The sequence below is a fragment of the Pelodiscus sinensis genome, chromosome 2 (genome assembly GCF_049634645.1).
Source record: "Pelodiscus sinensis isolate JC-2024 chromosome 2, ASM4963464v1, whole genome shotgun sequence".
NCBI classification, from domain to species: Eukaryota; Metazoa; Chordata; order Testudines; family Trionychidae; genus Pelodiscus; species Pelodiscus sinensis.
This window is the reverse complement of record NC_134712.1, coordinates 226,903,229-226,925,447: the sequence shown is the minus strand read 5'-3', so window position 1 is coordinate 226,925,447 and position 22,219 is coordinate 226,903,229. Positions and strand designations below refer to the sequence as shown.

At 51.3% G+C, this 22,219-nt stretch overlaps 2 protein-coding genes across 11 annotated transcripts in view; both read left to right on the top strand.

Moving 5' to 3' along the window:
- Positions 1-724: 724 nt before the first annotated feature.
- ODAD2 (outer dynein arm docking complex subunit 2) overlaps positions 725-22,219 on the top strand; it is a 240,845-nt gene continuing 219,350 nt past the window's right edge. For 3 of the 10 annotated variants that reach the window (XM_075922574.1, XM_075922569.1, XM_075922570.1), the window contains exons 1-3: positions 725-916; positions 6,968-7,219; positions 21,627-21,784. In XM_075922574.1, coding sequence (XP_075778689.1) covers positions 6,996-7,219; positions 21,627-21,784 — 382 coding nt within the window. In that variant the 5' untranslated portion in view covers positions 725-916; positions 6,968-6,995. Of the gene's footprint in view, positions 917-6,967; positions 7,220-21,223; positions 21,398-21,626; positions 21,785-22,219 lie in introns of those variants that run through there. The other 7 variants (XM_075922571.1, XM_075922572.1, XM_006124782.4 and 4 more) reach the window with 6 other exon arrangements.
- On the top strand, positions 11,505-15,156 carry LOC142827426 (uncharacterized). The gene is made up of 3 exons (XM_075923070.1): positions 11,505-12,318; positions 12,517-13,082; positions 15,140-15,156. The coding sequence occupies exons 1-3, from the start codon at positions 11,954-11,956 to the stop codon at positions 15,154-15,156; spliced, it is 948 nt and encodes a 315-aa protein (XP_075779185.1). The 5' UTR covers positions 11,505-11,953.

Here is a 22,219-nt window from a genome sequence, read left to right as displayed (position 1 = left end):
CCCAACACTAACAACAGTCCAGCATAGCCAGCTGCCCCTATCACCATAATTCAGTTTCAGGGGCAGTACTTCAAACCAGAGATTTACGTTGTTTAATCCGGTACCAAAAACTAAGTGTGAAGGTGACCCAATACCTTTCTCTCCGACTCAAATCTTAGAAGGCATCAAAATGGGCCGTCACTGGGTCAGTCATTCATTATCCCTATCACACCAAACACCATATCAATTTCACCCATCCTGTCTGCCACCACCCACACCATACCCCTCCAAAATTACAGTAACCACGCACTTGTCACACTCCTTGTTTTTTAGTGGGTGCCAATCTCCCCACTCCGACTCTCACAAGCGTCCCTCCTCATGCTCCCCAGCACCTCCATAGGCCTCTCAGACTTTCCATCCCCCACAACAGTGAGACTCACTAATGCTCTCCATAGCCATTGCCCCCTTTGGACTTGCCATCACCCTCTTTGAATTTGCCAGCACCTACGACAGCCAAGTGCCCCCGTCATCCTAGCACCCACAACAGCCATACGCCCCTCATCAGCCCAGCACCACAAGTCAGACATCCTGTCACCCCAGCACCCACAACAGCCATAGGCCTCCGTTATCCCAGCACGCCCAACAACCAAACGGGAACGTGCCTGTCGCCAGGGCCGTGGCGCTGTGCAGAGGCAGGCCCGGCTCTGTTTACCCGCCTCTCCTAGTAACCGGCGGCGGCCCGTCACCATAGCAACCGCGCTGGCAACTGCAGCCGGCAGAGAGGCCGGGGCCGGGGCCGGGGGCAGGTACCGGGCCGCAGAGCGCGTGGAGGGGACGCAGTGGTCCTGTCGCTGCTACCGCGAGCGGTGCGCAGGGTCATTCCCCACGGGAGTGAGGGGCCCGCCTGGCCCCAGAATGAGGCAGCCCCTGACTGGTGGTGAGTGAGGCAGCGCGGGCTGATCTCTGCCCCAGAATTTGGGGGTGGAAGTGGGGGGAGGGGAAGAGGCAGGGCGCGTGTACTCCCCCGTCCACAAGGAGTGGGACTCCGCCCCGTGAATGAGAAGTCTTGGAAACAGGCTGCTGTCCATGCCCCAGAAGGTAGGGGCCTTCCTCTCCCGTGAAGACACGTTGCCCTTTATTTACTCATATGGCTCCCTTCTCCAAGTAGGTGAGGGAGAGGGGATGCAGCTATTCTCTCAGTTCTACATTTAAATTAAATGAAGAGTTGAACTGGCTGTTTCACTGCCCAGTGCGATCCTTTCGTTTGCATATGTTTCCTAGTATTAGCTGTAAGTAGGGCGGTCACCTGCCTACATTTTCCCAGCATCATCCCTTTTTGAGGTGGCTGTCCTAGAAAATGTCTACTCACTACATGTTGTGAGCTGTCCAGTTTTATGGGCTCAGGCTCAGGCTCATTCTGGACGTTCTGTAGGGTTTTACACACACACACCCCTGTGATGTGGCAGCCCCAGTTGTAAAATCACTAAGCACCTTCATTTTCAATTTAAACTTCCTTCCCTCTGTCGTCCCCAAGATTCCTGACTTTTACAAAAAAAAAATTCCTTTTTTCTAGATTTTTCTCTCTACTTTTGTATCATTCTGATATATAGAAAATAATTTATTTTGTTAGGGAAATACAATATACTGTTGAAGTAAGGCTATGTATTAGTCAAGAAGACACACACAATAAACAGACGCCTGCACTCATTCTCTGAAATCTGTGCACATCTGAATGCAGTGATGAATCTCATGCCCACAACATACACATTTCAAGCTGTTATCTCATAACAGTAAAGATTTGACACGTAAAATGAGAAGAAAACAAATATATGTATCAGAATACATTTCAAAATACAAAGGCATGTTCAAACGTTATGAATAAAAACAGAAGAAAAGGCTGAAGTTGAGTGTATGATCTGCACATGGTATAGCCCAATTATTAAATGTAATGTGCCAGAGTTCTACCTGTGCTGCTTTTCTGTCAGATCGCATTCAGCCTCAGAGGCTCACTGTAACTCTCCACACAGCCTCTTCATTTTCCAGAGGCAAGGGCCACAGTTAACTGAGCCATACTGGGAAGGAGTACTAACCATGCTCTCACACAGGGCCGAAGACCATGTATCTGACATGATCTTTTCTATCCCGGGTGCCCCCCAAAAAGATGACTATGAGCAAGGCTTGATACAGCTTTCTGGTGCTTTTGAGGTACCATTAGCTGCTGTACATCTTCCCCAGTACTGTTGCAACTTGGTACAAGAGATCTTTATTGTGAAGTGGGGTCTGGACCCCTGGGTCTTCCCTTCCACTGGGATGCCATCTATTTCTGTCACTTCCTTCCTTATGTTGTCATACCTGGGGTTTTTGGCTGATCCTGTCTGAAATTTTCTTTCCCGGGGCTAATCTGCCTGAGCTCTGAGGTCTCTACATCTGTCCTTTCGGTTGATCCAATGGGATTGGAGTCAGCACTGGCTTCTGGACCTTCCAGCATCTCAAGGTCCTCTGTTTCTAGTGCCTCAGGGCCCTCTCCTACTCACGTTTGAGGATTTTCCCTTACTGTTGACTATGTTCATCTCCCTACACAGCTGGCCCTCTGTGCCTGCATCAAAATGTGTGTACCCAAGGCTTTTGCTACCTTTCTCTGTTTCTTGGTCTTGCTACTCCTCCCAGGGGTGGAGAACAGATCCTGGGGTATTTCTGCAAATGTGGAGGCCTCTCTCAACTCCAGGGGCCCCTCTTCCTCCTGCCCCTCTGGGGGGGAACAAGCTATCAAACTCAGGAAAGTCCTTTCCAATGAGCACAGGACACAGAAGATGAGGAACTACTCCTGCTTGTACCCAGGTGATGTTTCCATTTATTTCTATTTTAACTGCTATGCTGGGGTGGTAACTAACTGTCCCATGAACTCAGGTGATCCCTGTGCATTTAGCCAATCTTAGCTGGCTGGGCTTTACCAGCTTCCTTAAAATCAGGGTGACAGTGCTCCCTGAATCCACAAGTGCCATGGTGTCGAGCCCATCCACTTTCACCATCTTTGTATTGTTATGCGGGGTAATGGCAACTCCCACCAAGTTGAGTAGGGAGCATGGGTTGCCCCAAACCCTGAGGCTATGTCTACACTGCAGGCTTCTTGCACAAGAACTGTTTTGCACAAGAGTTCTTGCACAAGAGCGCATCCACACTGCCATGTGCTTTTGCGCAAGTGATGTGCTTTTGCGCAAGAGCGTCCATGGCAGCATGGACGCTCTCTTGCGCAAGAAAGTCTGATGGCCATTTTAGCCTGTTGCCTGTCCACACTGCCTTCTTGCGCAAGACCTCTTGCACAAGAGGGTTTATTCCTCGTGGGGAGAGGAATAACTCTTGCACAAGAAGCCCTCCGTTTCAACGTGTTACTGTGAATTTACTTGCGCAAGAACATGGGTGCAGTGTAGATAGTCTGCAAGTGTAGACGTAGCCTGAGAGTGCACTGCATGGGCTCTCGATGTTGCGGCATTGAGCGGTTATGTGTCCGCACTCCTAACACCTATAGTTTCCCTTTGGCTTCATGGAGAAAGGGGTTTTGCCCCAGAGACAGCCTCCCCTGAACAATTCCCATCTTTCCAAGAGCGCCCCCTCCCCTTTCTTCCATCGAGGACTTCCTGGGCATTTGAAGACTGGTATACCTGGGGCTGGCATTGACAGCCTACCTCACATGGGGCTTTCCCTAGGCAGATAGGTCAATACCCTAGCCATTAGCCATCTCTCCACTAACACAATCATCCCATTGTAAGTGGTTGGGTCATGCTGACCTACCCAAGCGCAAAGTCCCAGTGACAATTTTCTTATGAACTGGTCAATGACCAGTGTCTCCCAAACCTTCACTAAGCTGTGCGCTTCAGGATGCAGCCATTTCTGTGCAAGGTGAATCACATTGAATAGTTGGGACCTTGGTGACTTACCCTCTTGGTACTTCCATTTGTGATATGCCTGGGACTACACAGCTATTGTTACCCTTAAATGGTCCAGGATTTCTTCCTTCAGGCAGGGGTACTTGGCTCATTGCTTCTCTGGCCATGCCTCTCGCTGGGCAGTCCTCTCAAATGGAAGGAGATACAACTCTACGTCATCCTCAGATGCTATCTTTGGCAGATAGCCTGTGACCCTCAGGGTTTTCATCCCTTCAGGCTGGGGAGCCCCAGCAGTTAAGGTCTTCAGCTGGATCACCACCTCTTTAAGGAGGGCTCTATCAGAGGCCACTTGATTCATTAACAGCTGGTTGGTTTCCTGCTGTAGCTGTGTAGCCTCCTGTAATGCCAACCCCTGGGTGGCCTCCTATTGAGCTGCTATGGCCTGCACTAGTGCTTTCACTGAGTTCTCTATTATGGTGAGAGCCTCTAACCCAATTAAGCAAGAGAAGAGGAAAACAGCAGCTTGGTGCACATTTTTCCCCTCTATTTTTTCCCCTCATTTTCCCTTCTTCACCCTACTTCCATTGCTGTGGTGTGAATGACCCTACTCATGACCCCAATTGTGGCAGAACTCTGGCTGTGCCTGTGGGTCCTGCACTTCTGGCAGACAGCATTCAGCCTCAGAGGTTCACTATGACCCTCCACTCAGCTGCTTTTTTCCCCAGAGGCAAGGGTTACAGCCTACTGAGTCATAATCATCACAGGCTGGTCCATAGTATGGAGTGAAATCCCTTTATAGTCTTGGTCTCCCTATCCAGGGACAGACTCTGTAGTGGTATGGGAATGGTTGGGGGGAACCTGGGCACGCCCACTACTCTGGGTTCCAACCATAGGGACCCTAAAGCAGCAGCAACAGACATGGTTCGTTCTACTCTTTGTCTGGAAACTACTTTCTTGGGCCACTTCCCCAAAAGATCCCTCCTACTGCTTTTCCTCTGGTACCTGAGCATCCTATCCTGCTCCTCTACAGCACTCTGCCTTTCTTGCAGACCCCAACTCTCACTCTCAGATCTTTGGCACCTTCCCTCCTCCAATCTCTTTGGCTATGTCTACACTAGCGGGTTCTTGCACAGAAACAGTCGTTTTTCTGCAGAGCGTCCACACTGCCCGCCCACTCTAGTGCAAGAAGATTTACAGTAAAGCGTGGTAAGAGAGGGCTTCTTGCACAAGAGCTACGCTCTTTTCTAACGGGTGTAAGCCCTCTTGCGCAAGAGCTCTTGTGCAAAAAGGCAATGTGGACGCAGGGCAGGGGTTTCTTGTGCAAGAAAGCCCTATGGCTGAAATGACCATCAGAGCTTTCTTGCGTAAGAGATCATCCACACTGACATGGATGCTCTTGTGCAAAAGCACATGGCAGTGTGGATGTGTTCTTGCACAAGAACCCTTGCGCAAGATGTTCTTGTGCAAGAACCCGCCAGTGTAGACATAGCCTTTGCGTTTCTCTGAACTAACAGGAGCCCTTGTAAACCAGTCTCAACTGGTTCTTGATTGATTGTAGTTGATCTGATAAGCCTGACTCCCTTGCGTTTGGAAGGCTGCTAATTGACTCCAGCTGTTCCAACTGGCTTGATTGTCCAGCCTGATTCTGGAAAGTTCCTGCTGGTTCTAGGCCAGCCCCTTCCAGTTTTTCCAGGGAACAGAGATCTACTTAATCTAGAGCTAACATACTTCCAGCACTCTTCTGTCCCCCTCTGGCTTGAGCCTGTCACAAGAAAAATAGCTAATAGTGTTAAATTTATAACAGTAGAATTTATTCAAGTGAAAGATATTTAGGGATTAGAGATATATTGTTTTCTTCAACTCAGAAGTGGTATTTTGGTTTGAGTTCTGCTTTAGTTCTGCACAGACCAAACAGAATTCTGTTAATCAGAACATTAATCTACTGAATATTCTTTTCCTTCTGTTCTTCTATCTGCCAGTTATGGGTCAACCCAGCACTGCGGTGCCTCCTACTGGTAGCCCTGGGAAATTAGTCCTTCCCTCAGCTGGGCACCTCCTTCTGGCTGGTGTCTCACCTGTCACCCCACTCTGTCCCCATTCAGACTCTGGACCTGTTGTTTCCAGACCGCCCTGTCCTCTTTGGGACACTGCCCTCTAGCAATGCCTACTCCAGTAGTCTCTCATCCTCCTTCTGGGGGTTTATCAGCAGTCCTGTGGTTTTGCTGCCGCCCCTCTTTCATAGGGGCAAGCCACAGTTTGTATGGGCCACATCTTGGTAGCAAGGTGTGATGCAAGGTGAAAGGGAGGGACCCAGGTCCATCCACTACTCTGGGCCCCATCCCAGGGACCCTCTGGCAGAAGCCTGGACTCCCCTTCTCTGCCATCTGTTCCACAGGCCACTTACCCTGTGACCCTTTGCACCCTCCTGGCCCTTATAGCAAGGCCAACAACCTGTCAAGTATCAGGCAGGAGCCTCCCTTTCCAACACCCCTGAGCCTACCCAATGCTGCTCTATCAAAGGTGCTTCTCCAGGAACCAGGTCCTGCACTTAGGGCTGCCCCAGCAAGCCACACCCTAATTGGCTACTAAAAAACCTCTCCCCCATAGGTCAGGGCTCTGCGCAGGCTCCCTCCAACCTCTGTGGGGCAGTTGTCCCACCACACCATCATAATAAACTCCATCATTTACTCAGAAAATTATATTAATAGTTTTTGCATCAATTTTCACTTGTTTTTATTTTTGTAGTAATATAAAACAACAAATTCATAGGAAAAATAAAATAAAAACTGAGAACAAAGGGACCTAAAGATGGGAAAACATTTCTTAATCCCATTGCAGACAAAACACAATTTTGCTTTGCACTTTTTGACATGTTATTGGTATGGCTAATTAACAGAAATATAAATTGCATTTTCCCCAGGTAGCCTCATTGTTTTTAATATAATATTAGCAATTCTATTCCCCCTATTGCTGGTGTAATGCCACTGAATTAATTGAATCAGGCCCAACTATGCTTATTGTTAACTATTAAGTCTACAGATATAGTCTCTTAACAGTCTGGGATCATAAACATTTTTAAAGAATTAAACTATTCATTTCCTAAGGCATACATCGTTGATATTAGCTGAAACCATGGGAGTGGCACTGACAAGAGCAGCTCAATGGACCTCTGCTGGTTCTGGAACTGGCACACTAGAAATCACCCCTTTGAATGAATCTCTTCTAAATGACATAATTAAGTTTGTGGAGAGCTTCAGCTCTAGACATCCTCAAGAAGCAGCATTCGTCTTCAGAGACCCACTTGAATGGAAAACACAATTGGATTATTCAGTATTTGAATCAGGTTATGAAATTAGGTAGGTCTGAATGGGATTTGTTTTCTTCTAGTTTTTTACATTGGAAATTTTGTGTTCTGATTTCTAATTTTTCCCAAATATTTGTAGCTCCTGGATTGTAACTTCACAACTGTGTATTGAAACCCTCTGAAGTTTCTTACTAAAGTGGGGTGTGTATATTTTGCCCTTGTCTATTCTAGAGATTTTCACAGGCTATGTCTATGCTGCTGGGGTTTTTTTGGAAAAAGGCATGCAAATTGCAAACCAATTCTTTTTTCAGAACAGGCTTTTCTGACATTTGGCCCATCTACTTGGGCCAAATGTTGGAAAAACCTCCTCTTTCAGAAGAGCTCTTACTCCTCATAAAATGAGGAACACAGGGCTTCCGAAAGAGTGCATCTGCTCTTCCGAAATTTTTTTTGGAAGAGCAGACGTGTTCCCTGGAAGTGGCAGAGTTTTTCCTGGGATACCTATAGTATCCCAGAAAAACTCCATAGTGTAGACATAGCCTCACTGTATTGCTAGCATTGGTGCAGATCTGCTAGTGCCAGCAAGGAAGGAGTCATTAGGATTGGCCAAGCAAGGTATTTTTCCCATTGTGGGTATGTGTACACAGCAACTACAAATCTGCAACTGATACATCATTTCCATATTGGAGCACATAAAAAAATTCATTTTGCACATGTATGATCTGTGTTGGGGCTGGGAGTGAGGGGTTTGGAGTATGGGAGAGGACATAGGGTTGGGTAGCATCTGGGCTCTGGCAGGGGTGCTGCCTCTGGGGTAGATCCGGGGGTGTTGAGAGCCATTGAACCAAACTGTAAATCCTGGATATAATGGAAATCACTTCAAGCCAGAGGGTGCTGCAGGACTTCCTGCACCGCTAGTTCCAGCACTTATGGATGGGGCTGAGGAGGAGGTTTTTGGGGTTAAGGAGGAAGCTCCAGGCTAGGGTGAAAGTGTTTGGAGTGGGCTCATGGCAGGAGGTTGGAGTGGGGATGTAGGATTCAGGAGGAAGTTAGGGTGCAGGAAGGGGCTCAGGGCTTGGACAGAGGATTGGGATGCAGGGTGCTTAGCAGGAGTAGCTCCCTGTGTGGGAGGAATGAGTGGCTCCATGTGGCCTGTGCTCCCCACACTCATCTGCAGGCACTGCCTCCCACTGCTCCCATTGATTGAGATTGCCAGCCAATGGGAGCTGTGGGGGCAGAGCTTCCAGGTGAAGATAATGCAGGGACAGAGCTTTCCAGTGCTTGCACCAATGTGGTTCCAGCTGAAGGGGGAAGGAATAGCAGCACGTGGAGCCACTTCTCCCTGCTCAAGAACACAGGGTATGTCTACACTACAAAGTTAGTTCGAACTAACAGACGTTAGTTCGAACTAACTTTCATAGGCGCTACACTAGCACTCCGTTAGTTCGAATTTAATTCGAACTAATGGAGCGCTTAGTTCGAACTAGGTAATCCTCATTCCACGAGGATTAAGCCTAGTTCGAACTAGCTAGTTCGAATTAAGGGGTGTGTAGCCCCTTAATTCGAACTAGTGGGAGGCTAGCCCTCCCCAGGTTTCCCTGGTGGCCACTCTGGCCAACACCAGGGAAACTCTACTGCCCCCCTCCCAGCCCCGGACCCCTTAAAGGGGCACGGGCTGGCTACGGTGCCCGTGCCAGGTGCAAGCCTGCCAGCACCCAGCCAGCAGACCCTGCACCTGGCACGGATCGAGCCACCCACCCGATGTCCCCCAGCCCTCCCCCTCTTCCCAGGACCAGGCTGGCGGCTCCCGGGAGCTTGCCCGGGACCGCAAGAGGCGGGCACCCGCCTGGGCTAGTGCGGACATCGTGGACCTTGTCCACGATCTCCACACTAGGCACAGGAAAGTGGCTGGCTTGGGCAGGATAGCTGCCAGCCTGGCCACCCAGGAGCAGGTGTGCAAGAGAATCAAGGGGGTCCACTAAGACCCCCGACCCTGAGCCCTGAGCTTACAATGGCCGTCCTGGGTCAGACCAAAGGTCCATCTAGCCCAGTAGCCTGTCTGCCGACAGCGGCCAACCCTAGAGACCCTGGAGGGGATGGACCGAAGACAGTGACCAAGCCATTTGTCTCGTGCCATCCCTCTCCAGCCTTCCACAAACCTTGGGCAGGGACACCACTCCTACCCCCTGGCTAATACCACTCCATGGACCCAGCCTCCATGACTTGATCTCACTTCCCTTTAAACTCTGTTCCAGTTCTAACCTTCACAGCCTCCTGCAGCAAGGAGTTCCACAGGTTGACTCTTCGCTTTGTGAAGAACAACTTTCTGTTACAAGTTTGAAGCCTGCTACCCATTCCTTTCCTTTGGTGTCCTCTAGTCCTTCTTTATGGGAACTAATGAAGAACTTTTCTGTATGCACCCTCTCCACCCCACTCATGCTTTTAGAGACCTCTATCCTGTCCCCACTCCGTCTCCTCTTTTCTAAGCTGAAAAGTCCCAGTCTCTTTAGCCTCTCTTCATATGGGACCTGTTCCCAACCCCTGATCATTTTAGTTGCCCTCCCCTCTCCCAGCCTCTCTCTTCCCCTCTCCCACCTCCTTTTCCTAGTCTCCCCCAGTTTTGTTCAATAAAGACAGATTCCATTTTGGAAGACACGTTATCTTTATTTTGTACATCAAGAAGAGGGGCTAGGGAAGGGTAAGTGGAAGGAGGTGAGGGAGGAATGGGGCATGAGCCCCCGATGGGGAGGACTGGGCTGGCTCTGCGGGCTTCTGGGGGTGGAAGCTCTCCTGCAGCCCCCCAATTGCCTCCTCTCCCCAGATGGCAGCCTGCGGCAAGTGCAGCCGGGCTGATGGCCGAGTGCTGTGATGTGCCCAGTGTGGGCACTCAGGGCACTCCAAGCCAGGACTGCTTTGCAAGCAGGGCACCCCTGAGAACTGTCTGTCCGGGGTGGGGGTCGGGATCCTTTAAGCACAGCCCTCGGCTAGCCTGAGACAGCATCTCCACGCTCTAAGTCCTTCTCTGATGCCCTTCCGGCACTGCTTCCGGCCATCCTTAAGCCTGGTTCAGGATCCACTTAATGTGTACGCGCTAGTTCGAATTAGCAAAATGCTAATTCAAACTAGTTTTTAGTTCTAGATGCGTTAGTTCAAATTAGCTTAGTTCGAATTAACTAATTCAAACTAAGTTCGAATTAACGTTGTAGTGTAGACGTACCCACAGGGATTTTAGGGGCTATAGCCTAAAGCCCCTTTCTTAATCTGACTCTGCTGCTATGACCAGAGGAGCATACCTTGGCTGGGTCACAACAGCATCCTGCTGAGGCCAGATGAACATGCTGCTCTTTTGGCGTCAGCAGTTACCTTCTGGATAAAGACCCAGTGAGTCTTAGGTCCTTTTAACATTATAACTGTATTTGTGCATCCAGTTTCAACATAATTGAGGTAAGCCATATTAAGAGAATTACAGCTTTGAAAAGAGAAGGGCACTTTTTGGAATAAACTAACAAATTAAATAGTAATATGTCACCCGGACCAAATTATATTAATCCAAGATATCTGAAGGAACTTAAATATGAAATTGCAGAGCTATTATAAATCAGCCTCTGTACCAAATGACAAAAGGGTAGCTAATATGATTCCGATTTTTAGAAAAGGCTCTAGAAGTAATTCTGACAATTACAGACTGGCAAGCTTAACTTATGCATTAGGCTAATTAGTTGAAACTGTAGTAAAGAACAAAATTATCAAATACAGAGAAATTAAAATCATTCCCCACCAATCTGAGAATTTTCTGAGTGGGTCAACAAGCATGTGGAAAAGGGTGATGTAGTGGACTTGTACTTTCAGAAAGTTTTTGACGATGTTTCTCACCAAAAGCTCTTAAAAAAAACTAACCAGTCTATGGGCTAAATGGAAGTTCTTTTTATTGATCAGTAATTGGTTAAAAGATAGGAAACAAATGGGAGGAATAAATGTTCAGTTTCTACAACGGATAGAGGTGAGTAGTGTGATTCCCCCCAAAGAGCTATATTAGGACTTATGCTGTTCAATGTATTTATAAACAGTCTCAAAGGGGTAGCCCTGTTAATCTGTCACTTTAAAAACAACAAGCAGTCCTGTGGCACCTTAGAAACTAACATATATATATATATATATATATATATATATATATATATAAAATCATGAGCTTTTGTGAGTAAAACCCGCTTCATCACATCTATATTTGTTAGTCTCTAAGGGTATGTCTACACTACAAAGTTAATTCGAACTAACAGCTGTTAGTTCGAATTAACTTTGATAGGCGCTACACACACGAACCACTAGTTCGAACTTAATTTGAACTAGCGGAGCGCTTAAGTAAACCTCATTCCACGAGGACTAACGCCTAGTTCGAATTAAGTAGTTCGAATTAAGGGCTGTGTGCCACTTAATTCGAACTAGTGGGAGGCTAGCCCTTCCCAGCTTGCCCTGGTGGCCACTCTGGCCAACACCCAGGGAAACTCTTCTGCCCCCCTCCCGGCCCCGGAGCCCTTAAAGGACATGGTCTGGCTACAGTGTTTGTGCCAGTTGCAAGTCTGCCAGCAACCAGCCAACAGACCCTGCACCTGCCACCTGATGAGCCAGCCACCCGTTGCCACCCAGCCCTTCCCCTCTTCCCGGGACCAGGCTGGCGGCTCATAGGAGCCTGCCCGGGCCCGCTTGGTCAAGTGCGGAGATCGTGGACCTCATCGAGGTTTGGGGGAAAGCCTCCAATGTCCACGATCTCCGCACTAGCCACAGGAACATGGCCGTGTACAGCCGCATGGCTGACAGCCTGGCTGCCAGAGGCCACCAGCGGAGCCGGGATCAGGTCCGCTGTAAAATTAAGGACCTGCAGCAATCCTACTCACGGGCCTGCCAGCCAGGGGCCTACCTGGAGGCCTGCCCCCACTTTGAGGCCCTGGACTGTATCCTGGGGGCTCACGCTGTCCATGTCCCCTGGGTGGTGATCGACCCCGGGGCAGAGGGACCCGTCCCAGACACGGAGGAGGAGGAGCAGGAGGATGCCGAGAGCCAGGAGCCTGCTGGGAGCCTGCCCAGGACCCAGGACCCCCGAGGCACCCCACAGCACAACGCCTGTGTTGTCCGAGGCCGGGGAGGCCTCCACATGTGAGTACCATCATGCTCCCCTTATGTGTACCGGGAGTTGTGGGGGGAGAGGGAGCCCAGGGACCGTGCGCCTGGGCTTTGCCCGCCATGGCGCAGCAGCTGGGTGTCATGCAGGGGCCCTGGCCTTGCAGGGGGGGGGCTGGGTTTCACCCACCTTGTCCCCAGGGAGAATTGACCGCTGCTCTTGTTTCACCACAGCCGCAGCACCTGGGACTGCAGGGCGCACCACCCCGCCTGCAACAGCCACCCGCACCCAGGCCAGCAGGCATGCCAGGAACGAGGAGGAGTACCAGCGGCGGCACCTGCGGTTCCTGGATCACCAGCTCCGCACCCAGGACCACTGGGTCCGGGAGGACCTTCGGCTGCGCCAGCGGAGCTTGGAGGTGCTGGAGGAGCAGGGCCGTGCCCTCAGAGGCCACGTCCAGACCCTAGTGGACAGGTTCCTGCCTCCTCCTGCTCCAGCTCCTGCGGCTGTCCCAGCTCTCGCTCCTCCTCCCATCCCTGCTCCTGCTGCCCCAGCTCCTCCTGCCCCTGCTGCCCCTGTTCCCCCTCCCGCTTCCTCCGCACCCCCCATCCCTCCTGCCCCACCCTCCACACCCATTCCTCCCCGACGCCCCCACACCTGCAGTGCTGCAAGATGGGAGAGCCAGCCGGACCCCCAAGCCTGAGCTTTCCCTTCCCTTCCTCCCCTTCCAGCTCCCTCCTCCCAGGTTTCCCCCTCCCCTCTCCCACCCTCATTCCTCCCTCCCCCCCATCCCATTTATGTAAAATAAAAAGAGAATTTTGTTGGCAAAAAAGGTGTCTTTATTTGACATTAGGAAGGGGGGCTAGGGAGGGGAAGCGGGGGAGGGTGGAAGAAGGCCCCAGTGGGGCATGCAGGGAGAGTTCAGTTCAGTCCTCCTCCTCCACATGGAAGCTCTCCCGCAGGGCTTCCCGGATCCGGACGACCCCCCGCTGGGCTTCCTGGACGGCGGCGGTGCGGGGCTGAGCGTAGTGTCCAGCCATGCGCTCAGCCTCAGCTATCCAGGCTGGCAGGAAAGCCTCCCCCTTTCTTTCACACAAATTGTGCAGCACACAACATGCTGCCACCACGGGAGGGATATTGTGCTCTGCGAGGTCGAGACGGGTGAGGAGGCATCTAAATCGGGCTTTCAGTCACCCGAAGGCCCCCTCAATGATGATGCGGGCCCTGGTCAGCCTGGCATTGAAGGCCTGGCGGGATGGGCTGAGGTGCCCCGTGTAGGGCTTCATGAGCCAGGGCTGTAAGGGTTAGGCCGCATCCCCCACCAGGCACACGGGCATGTCCACGTCCCTGACCCTGATTTGGCGGTCGGGGAAGAAGGTCCTGGCCTGCAGCCTCTGGCACACGGAGGAGTTCCGGTACACCCTGGCGTGGTGTGCCTTGCCGGACCAGCCCACATTAATGTCCGTGAACTGTCTCTGGTGGTCACACATGGCCTGCAGGAGCATGGAGAAGTACCCCTTTCAGTTCATGTACTGGGAGGCCTGGTGTTCCAGGGCATGGATGGGGATGTGCGTCCCGTCGATGCCCCCCCCCCCCGCAGTTGGGGAAGCCGAGGGCGCCGAAGCCCCGGATGACGGCGTCCGGGTCGGCGAGGTGGACCACCCTGCGGAGCAGCATCCGGTTGATGGCCTTGACCACCTGTGGAAAGACACAGCAAAGCGCGAATCACGGGGGCGCCCGGGTGGCTGGGAGTGTTCGTGCCCTGGCAGTGCCCCGTGCCCCACTCCCGGAAGCAACCTCCCCGGGTGGCATATATTACGGCCGGGACAGACCGATCCCTCCGGTGCGGGGCACTTTTGCCTCCTCCCCCCTACTCTCCCCATTTTCCCTGGGGCGGCCCATCCCCTCCTTGCAACCCCCCTCCCTCCCGGCCCAGTGGCCGGCGAGTGCCGTACCTGCATGAGCACTGCTCCGACGGTGGATCTCCCCATGCCGAACTGGTTCCTGACGGATCGGTAGCTGTCCGGCGTGGAGAGCTTCCAGAGGGCGATGGCCACACGCTTCTGGAGGGGGATGGCGGGCCTCATGCGAGTGTCCCTTCTCCACAGAGCAGGGGCGAGCCACTCGCAGAGCTCCAGGAAGGTGTCCCTCTTCATCCTGAAGTTCTGGGTCCACTGCCTGTCTCCCCAGCTCTCCAGGATGATGCGGTCCCACTAGTCAGTGCTGGTGTCCAGACGCTAGATGTGGCGGCGCACGCCGGCGTCCGGGTGCCGTTGCGGCTCCTCCACAGCCCCCAGGGAGGCCAGGCGGAGAGGCAGGGGGCTGACGTGCACCAGGTGGTGCCAGGCAGCCTCCAGCCATTGCTGGCAGGCTTGCAGCAGCAAGTCCACAAACTGCACCCGAAACTGCAGGGCGGGCTCTGGCTCCATGTTGCCACTTGTGGCGGCATCCCCAAAGGGAACCACCGACACAGACGGGCGCAGAGAAAAATGCTTTGCTGTCCCTCGGCGAGGTAGGCAAGCAAGTGGAAAAGCTGAGAACCGGCTGTCCAGGGGGGTCCCTTTAAGCACGAGCCTCAGATAGCCTCAGACAGCAGCCACACAAAGCAACTACTGACCTGATGCCCTGCCAGAACCGGTTTCAGCTGCCCTTAAGTGCACCCCAGCGTCCAATCAGTGTGGATGCGCTAGTTTGAATTAGCAAAACGCTAATTTGAACTAGTTTTTAAGTCTAGCTGCACTAATTCGAATTAGCTTAGTTCGAATTAACTAATTTGAACTAAGTTAGTTCGAATTAGCGCTGTAGTGTAGACATACCCTAAGGTGCCACAGGACTGCTTGTTATATTTATAAGCAGTCAGGAAAAGAGGGTGAACAATGAGGTAGCAAAATTTGCAGACGTTACAAAATTACCTAAAAGAGTTAAGTCTAAAGCTGACAGGGAAGAATTACAAAGGGATCTCACAAAACTGAGTGAGGAGACAACAAAATGGACAATGAAATTCAATGTTGCTAAATGCAAAGTTGTGCACACTGAAAAAAATAATCCCTACTATACATACATAATGATGGGACTAAAGCTGTTACCACTCAAGAAAGAGAGCTAGGAGTCATTATGGATTTTTTTTAAAACGTTCATTCAATATGTAGTGCCAGACAGAATTTTAGGAACTATTCGGAAGAGAATAGATAATAAAACAGAAAGTTTAATAATATCACTATATAAATCTGTGGTATGTCCATCCTTTGAATACTCATGCAGTTTGGGTTGCCTTGTCTGAAAAAGCGACAAGGAGTCCTGTAGCACCTTATAGACTAACAGATGTTTTAGAGCATAAGCTTTCGTGGGCAAAGACCCACTTTGTCAGATGCATGTAGTGGAAATATCTAGGGGCAGGTATAAATATGCAGGCCAGAATCAGGCTAGAGATAACAAGGTTAATTCAATCAGGGAGGATGAGGCCCACTTCTAGCAGCTGATCTGGGGGTGTGAATATCAAGAGAGGAGAAGCTGCTTTTATAGTTAGCTAGCCATTCACAGTCTTTGTTTAAACCTGAGCTGATGGTGTCAAACTTGCAGATGAACTGTAGCTCAGCAGTTTCTCTTTGAAGTCTGTTCTTGAAGTTTTTTTGCGGCAGGATGGCTACCTTTAGATCTGCTATTGTGTGTCCAGGGAGATTGAAGTATTCTCCTACAGGTTTTTGTATATTGCCAATTCTAATATCTGATTTGTGTCCATTTATTCTTTTACGTAGGGACTGTCCAGTTTGGCTGATGTATATAGCAGAGGGGCATTGTTGGCACATGATGGCTATATTACTTTGGTAGAAGTGCAGGTGAATGAACCAGTGATGGTGTAGCTGATCTGGTTAGGTCCTGTGATGGTGTTGGTGGTGTAGATATGTGAACAGAGTTGGCACCGAGGTTTGTTGCATGGATTGGTTCCTGAGTTAGAATTACTATGGTGCGGTGTATAGTTGCTGGTGAGAATATGCTTCAGGTTGGTGGGTTGTTGGTGCACGAGGACTTGCCTGCCTCCCAAGGCCTGTGAAAGTGAGGGATCATTGTCCAGGATGGGTTGTAGATCACTGATGATGCATTGGAGAGGTTTTAGCTGAGGACTGTAGGTGATGGCCAGTGGTGTTCTGTTGGTTTCTTTCCTGGGCTTGTCCCACAGCAGGAGTATACGTCTGGCTCTGTTAATCTGTTTCCTTACTTTCTCGTGTGGGTATCACAGTTTCAAGAATGCTTGGTGAAGATCTTGTAGGTGTTGGTCTCTGTATGAGGGATTGGAGCAAATGCGGCTGTACCTCAGTGCTTGGCTGTAGACAATGGATCATGTGGTGTGTCCGGGATGGAAGCTGGAGGTATGAAGGTAGGCATACCGGTCAGTAGGTTTTTGGTATAGGGTGGTGTTTATGTGACCCTCAATTATTTGCACTGTGGTGTCCAGGAAGTGGAACCTTACGCTCCATATGCCCAATCACCACTCGCTGGTTCCCTGTAGCCAGCTTCCCCTTAAAGGCACAGGCAGCCAGCGGAGCCGTGTGCCACGTGCAGCCCTTGGAGCTGCCAGAGGGAGCGATGGCCGCTGCTGAGCAACAGCCAGGTCCCTCAGACCCCACCCGGGAGCCACCCCAGAGCACCCAGCAGGCCCACAGGGGCGCAAAGCATGCTGGGGTAATGCCGAGGTCCAGGCCCTCCTGGACCTGTGGGAGGAGGAGGTGGCCCTCCATAATCCCAAATCCAGGAGGCGAAATGTGGATATATTTGCCCGCATGGCCCAGGTGCTGGCCACACAGGGACACTCTGGAACAGGTCCGGGCCAAGGTGAAAGACCTGCGGCTCAGCTACGTGCAGGCCAGTGAGAGTGGGGGTGGTGGAGCCACTGCTTGTCCCCACTACCACCGCCTGCACAGTATCCTGGCCAAAAGGGGGCTGAAACCCTGGAGGCCATGGTGGACTCAGCCCTGGCTACCTCAGTGGTCCGGCCAACAGATGCGGAGGAGGAGGAGGGCAAACGATCCACCGAGGAGGTGGAGGAGAAGGAGGGCAGCCAGAGCCCACCAGCCCAACACAGCAACCACCATATGTTCCTGGCCTCCTCAGAGATTGGCAAGGGATCATCTGGTGAGTGTCGCAGCTGCCACTCACAAGTGTGCAGGAGTCAGGGGGGCCATGGGGTGGGGGAGAGGGTGCAGCACATGGCACAGCCTGGCCGGATGCTGCACAGCAGCACGCAGCATGTGCAACCTTGTGCAGCCAGACCAAGTGGCACATGAACACGGCTGCCAGCCCCAGCACATGCCTAGGACCCCAGGGGTCATGCACACCCAGCCTGGTGGCAGGGGGGAGGTCCAGCAGGGAGTAGGCCAGCTGCAAGGGCACAGGGTGGACACCACGCAACCCAAGAGTACTGCACACAGCACTAATCCATGGCCACCTATGAGACACAGTAGCTGCCCCAAGGGAAGGCACAACAGGCTCCCCACTACCACGTGTGGCCCTCCCAGGATCCCCCGGCCCATCTCAGGCCCCCCTGCTGCCCCTAGGGGAATCCCCCCACACCAGTCTTACCTATCTCCAGGCGTTGTGCATGTGTGGTGGCATGAGGAGGGCATGGGGCGCCCGGAACACCATGGGGCGGTGGGTCACTGATGACCTTGCTCTCATCTGCTTCCTCTGCAGTGGGACCCCCTGCCAGTGAGAGACCTTCCAGCCCCATCCTGCTGGCACTGAGGAGCCAGGGCCCATCGCAGCACACCTGAGACCGCCACCACCTTCTCCGCCGCCACGTCTATGCCATCAAGCACATGGAGCGCTCACTCAGGAACAAAATCCATGCTGATGAGGAGTGGTGGGGAGTGGGTATGGGGCCAGTACGTTGAGTGCTGTGACCGCATGTATGCCCTCCTGGGAACCATTGCAGAGCGCATGGGCTCTGTGCTGCAGCACAGCGTGGCCAAGCCCCCTCTTGTTGCCCCCCCGACTTGCCCAGCCTGCCCCCTGCTTCCCCCCCTGACATGCCCAGTCCTCCCCCCACTTTGCCCCCTGACGTGCCCGTGCCCTGTCGCCCCCCAACACTGGCACCTCCTGGTGCAGCCTGCCCCGACCCAGCACAAGGGGCAGAGGTGCCCCTGCACCCATGGGGGTGGGAGAGGCCTCCCTTCACACCCATGAGGCCCTCTCAGTTAAGGGCCCCCTCCCCCCTCCTCCTCCCAGTTCAGGGCCCCCTCCTCCCGCCTTCCCACAGTGCACCCCCTTCCCCGTGTAAATAAAAGTGCCTTATATAAAGCAAGTGCATTTTATTTATTGGGAGGTGAGGGAAGGGTGGCAGGAAGGGGTGGTGGTGGGAAGTGGGGGCACGGGGACGTCCCTACGGTCAGAGGTGTAAGGGTGGCCTATTGTGGGGCCTGGTCCAGCATCACCTGGAGGGCTTCCTGGACCTGCACCCCAAGGCGGTTGGTCTGCCGGGTGGCGGCTGTTTGGGGCTGCTGGTAGGCCTGGCCCTCACCTGCCATCCACCCCCTTCCCCTCAATAATATTATGAAGCATGCAGCATGCCGAGATGACCTCCGGGATGTGCTGCACCCCCATGTTCAGGCGGGTCAGGAAGCACCTGAACCATGCCTTCAGACACCCAAAGGCGCACTCCACGGGATTGCAGGCCCAGTCCAGGTGGGTGTTGAAGGTGGCCTGGCTGTGGTCCAGTTGGCCGGTGTATGGCTGCATCAGCCAGGCCACGGGGATGGCAGGGCATGCCTCTGGAGCACGGGGTGAGCCAGGTGCAGAGCTCATGAAATGTCCGCCCTGCGCATCTTAAAGTTCTGCACCCAGTGCTGGTCATCCCATTGTCCCAGCACCAGGCGCTCCCACCAGTCCCCAATGGTGTCGTGGCTCCACAGGTGCCTGTTGGTGGTAGGGTGGGGGTGCCCGAGTGCAGCTGTTGCATGCATCTGATCAATCGTGTTGCCCAGTCTCCAGTTCCTCAATTATGGACATGATGGGACATTGTTGAGTGGGGTCCTCCTCTGGCTCCATGTCTGTGAGCAAGGCAGCGATGATGCCCAGGGGCACTTGCTCAGAGGCTGAGTTGGAGTACACGGCTGTGTGTCTGGATGCCTCAATGAGGTGCCTCTGCACACAGCCGCAGGAAAAGGGCTGTCCAGGGGTCCTTTTAAGCACGATACCCAGCAGGGGTCTGGCATATGCCCACAGACGCCACTGGTGACCTTTTGACATGGCCGAAGTGGTTCCGGGGCCAAGTTATTGAGTAACGGCATCCTGCCAGTGTGTACACTTTCTTGCGCAAGAGTTCAGCATTCTTGCGCTGCGTTCTGGCCTGTGCGGACTGTCTCTTGCACAAGAGATCTTGCGCAATAACCTGCCAGTGTAGACATAGCCCTTGTCGCTTTCGCAGATCCAGACTAACACGGCTACCCCTCTGATACTTGTCTGAAAAAAGATATAGTAGAATTGGAAAAGTTGCAGGAGCAGTGAAAATAATTAGGGGTATGAAACAGTTTATATGAGATGTGATTTTAAAAAGACTGGAACTCTTCAGGGTAAGGAAAGAGGCTACGGGAAAATATGATAGTGGTCTATGAAATCATGAATAGAATGGGAAAGAATAGGGAAGTATAATTTACTCCTTCACATAATACCAAGATCTAGGGCACGGGTCGGCAATAATTTTTGACAGGGAGTCATGCCAAGATTTTGGAAAGTGGTCAAGGGCCTCACTTTTCTGTGGAGGAGGTGCTGGGTCTAGGGTGGAGGTTGGGTGCAGAAAGATGCATGGGGTAAAGGCCTGAGGTGCAGGAGATGGTGTGAGATCTGAGAGGGCATTTGGGTGAAGGAGAGGGTTGTGACCTGGGTCAGGGGATTGGGGTGTAGGCAGGGGCAGATGACTGTTTTGTGGGGCCCCGGGCAGCATAATTTCACGGGGCCCCCCCCCTTTGCCACAGCACATGCGCCATGGCGCATGCGCGGGGCTTTTTGAAGCGCGGGGCCCTGCCTTATATCCGCCCCTGGGTGTAGGGTCAGAGAGGGAGTATGGGTGCAGGAGAGTATTCTGACCTGCTGGATGGGCTCTAGGAGGAGGTGCAAAGTCTGGGAAGGAGCTGTGACCTGGGAGAAGGAGAAAAGGGGATATAGACTGCAGACAATTTAGGTGGTGATTTGGGGCAGGGGAATGGGGTGCAGAGTCTGGGAGGGAGTATGGGTGCAGGAGAGGATCCTGGCCTGGTGGAGGGGAGTAGTAGAGTGTACAGAGTCTGGGAGAGAGTTGTGACCTTGGGCAAGAGGATACAGAGGGTTTGGATGGTGACCTGGGGGAGGGAGTTGTTGTTTCATAAAAGCTTTTGTCAGAGCTATTACTCGATTTTACACATGGATTTTTCTGGAAATACACTAAACTGTACGGTCCTGCCAACACATGACTTAAAGACTGACAGAAACCTCCTGCTGACTGCCACTTAGGCAGTTGTCTAAGTCACTTCATTACTGATTATTTGTAAATGATTCACTGAAGCTTTGTAATTGTTTCAGCTGCATTGCCTTTTAAACTGTGCAACTCTGTAATCTTTGTAAAACCTTGCAACTTTGTAACTCAGCAACTTTGCTTTATAAGTTCAGAAACCTACTGTAAGCTTTGGTAATTGTTGAGCCTTGCAATTTTGTAATCTTTTTGTAATTTCCATCCACTCTGCTTGTAATTTGCTCTAAACTGCATTCTCCCCTGAGATATGAATGTGTGTGTGTGTGTGAGAGGAGACTTGAGTGTTTGGGATTAGAAATTGGAAGGCTGAGCAGGTGGAGCCAGGTGATGAGTCATCAGACCAATTAAGGAGACTGCTGCTCTGCTGGATCAAGAAGTCTGGGCGTGCTCACTGGTGATGAATGTGGATGAGTCACAGGGGTTTTACAGAGGCAATAAAAGGAGAGAGCACATGGTAGAAATCCTTTTTCTCTTTTTGAGAAGCTCCTTTTTCTGTAGCCAGTTTCTTTCCTGACCAGCTCCCCAGCCATGACCAGCAGACAGACCCTTCAGAATATCTTTGCTCCTTCTGCAACCAAATGTCTGTGTAAGTGTTGAGTGCCTGAGGGCAGAAGGTGAGAGAGAGTGAGAGAGATGGCTGGTTCCCCTTTAGTTTAAACCTTTATTGGCAGTTTTATCCTCTTTAGTTTAACCATGTAGTGGAGTGTTAATGCCTCAATCAATAAATCCATACTAGTGTACCCCTGGGTGGTCTCCAGTGGGATTTTTTGGGGGTAACAGACTCTACCTAAAAAAAAAATAATAAAAGTTCTCTCTTTTTGTCATACCATTTTATTTTTCCAGTGCAACAACTGTTCAGTCAGATGAAAGAGATAAAGATGATCAACCATTGCTCCTACTCACTGCCTCAACTATCAGAGTACGCAGTTTTGGCCAGCTCTCTCGTTTGTTACATATAGCTATGGAAAAAAAGTTAAAGGAAGCACAGGCATGCCTTGAAGGTTGGGGGTTTTTTTTTATTTTTTTTTTGCTCTTGAATTTTAAGATTAAAAAAAATGAGAGAATGATATAGGTGACATTTCTTTTTGTACACATTTTGGCTTGTGAGGAATTGCTGGAAAACAATGATTTGATGAATCAACAAGTGTCTATTTTTATTTTTTATTGAAGTCAGTAATGTAGAAGTTGGGAATAATGTCAACATTGAATTTCATTCATATAAAGATACATGTATGCTGACTGGTACCTCAACAATTATAACACATATATTCAAATCTCGGCATACTGAATGTGTCCTCAGAAGTGCTGCTAATTTTTCTGTACTTTTAACTTGAACGTCCTTTTAGAATGTTAATTTATTAAAAACAACCAACCAAAATATGTTATGCTTAGGAAGTTCATGGCTAACCTTTCTGATGAAGACTTTTAGAAAACAT

What these genes read in the sequence shown, in the direction of transcription:
- LOC142827426 (XM_075923070.1), top strand. Translation starts at nt 11,954, where the DNA reads ATGGCCGTGTACAGCCGCATGGCTGACAGCCTGGCTGCCAGAGGCCAC. An exon ending in GGCCGGGGAGGCCTCCACAT is followed by an intron (nt 12,319 to 12,516) that starts GTGAGTACCATC and finishes GTTTCACCACAG; the next exon opens with CCGCAGCACCTGGGACTGCA.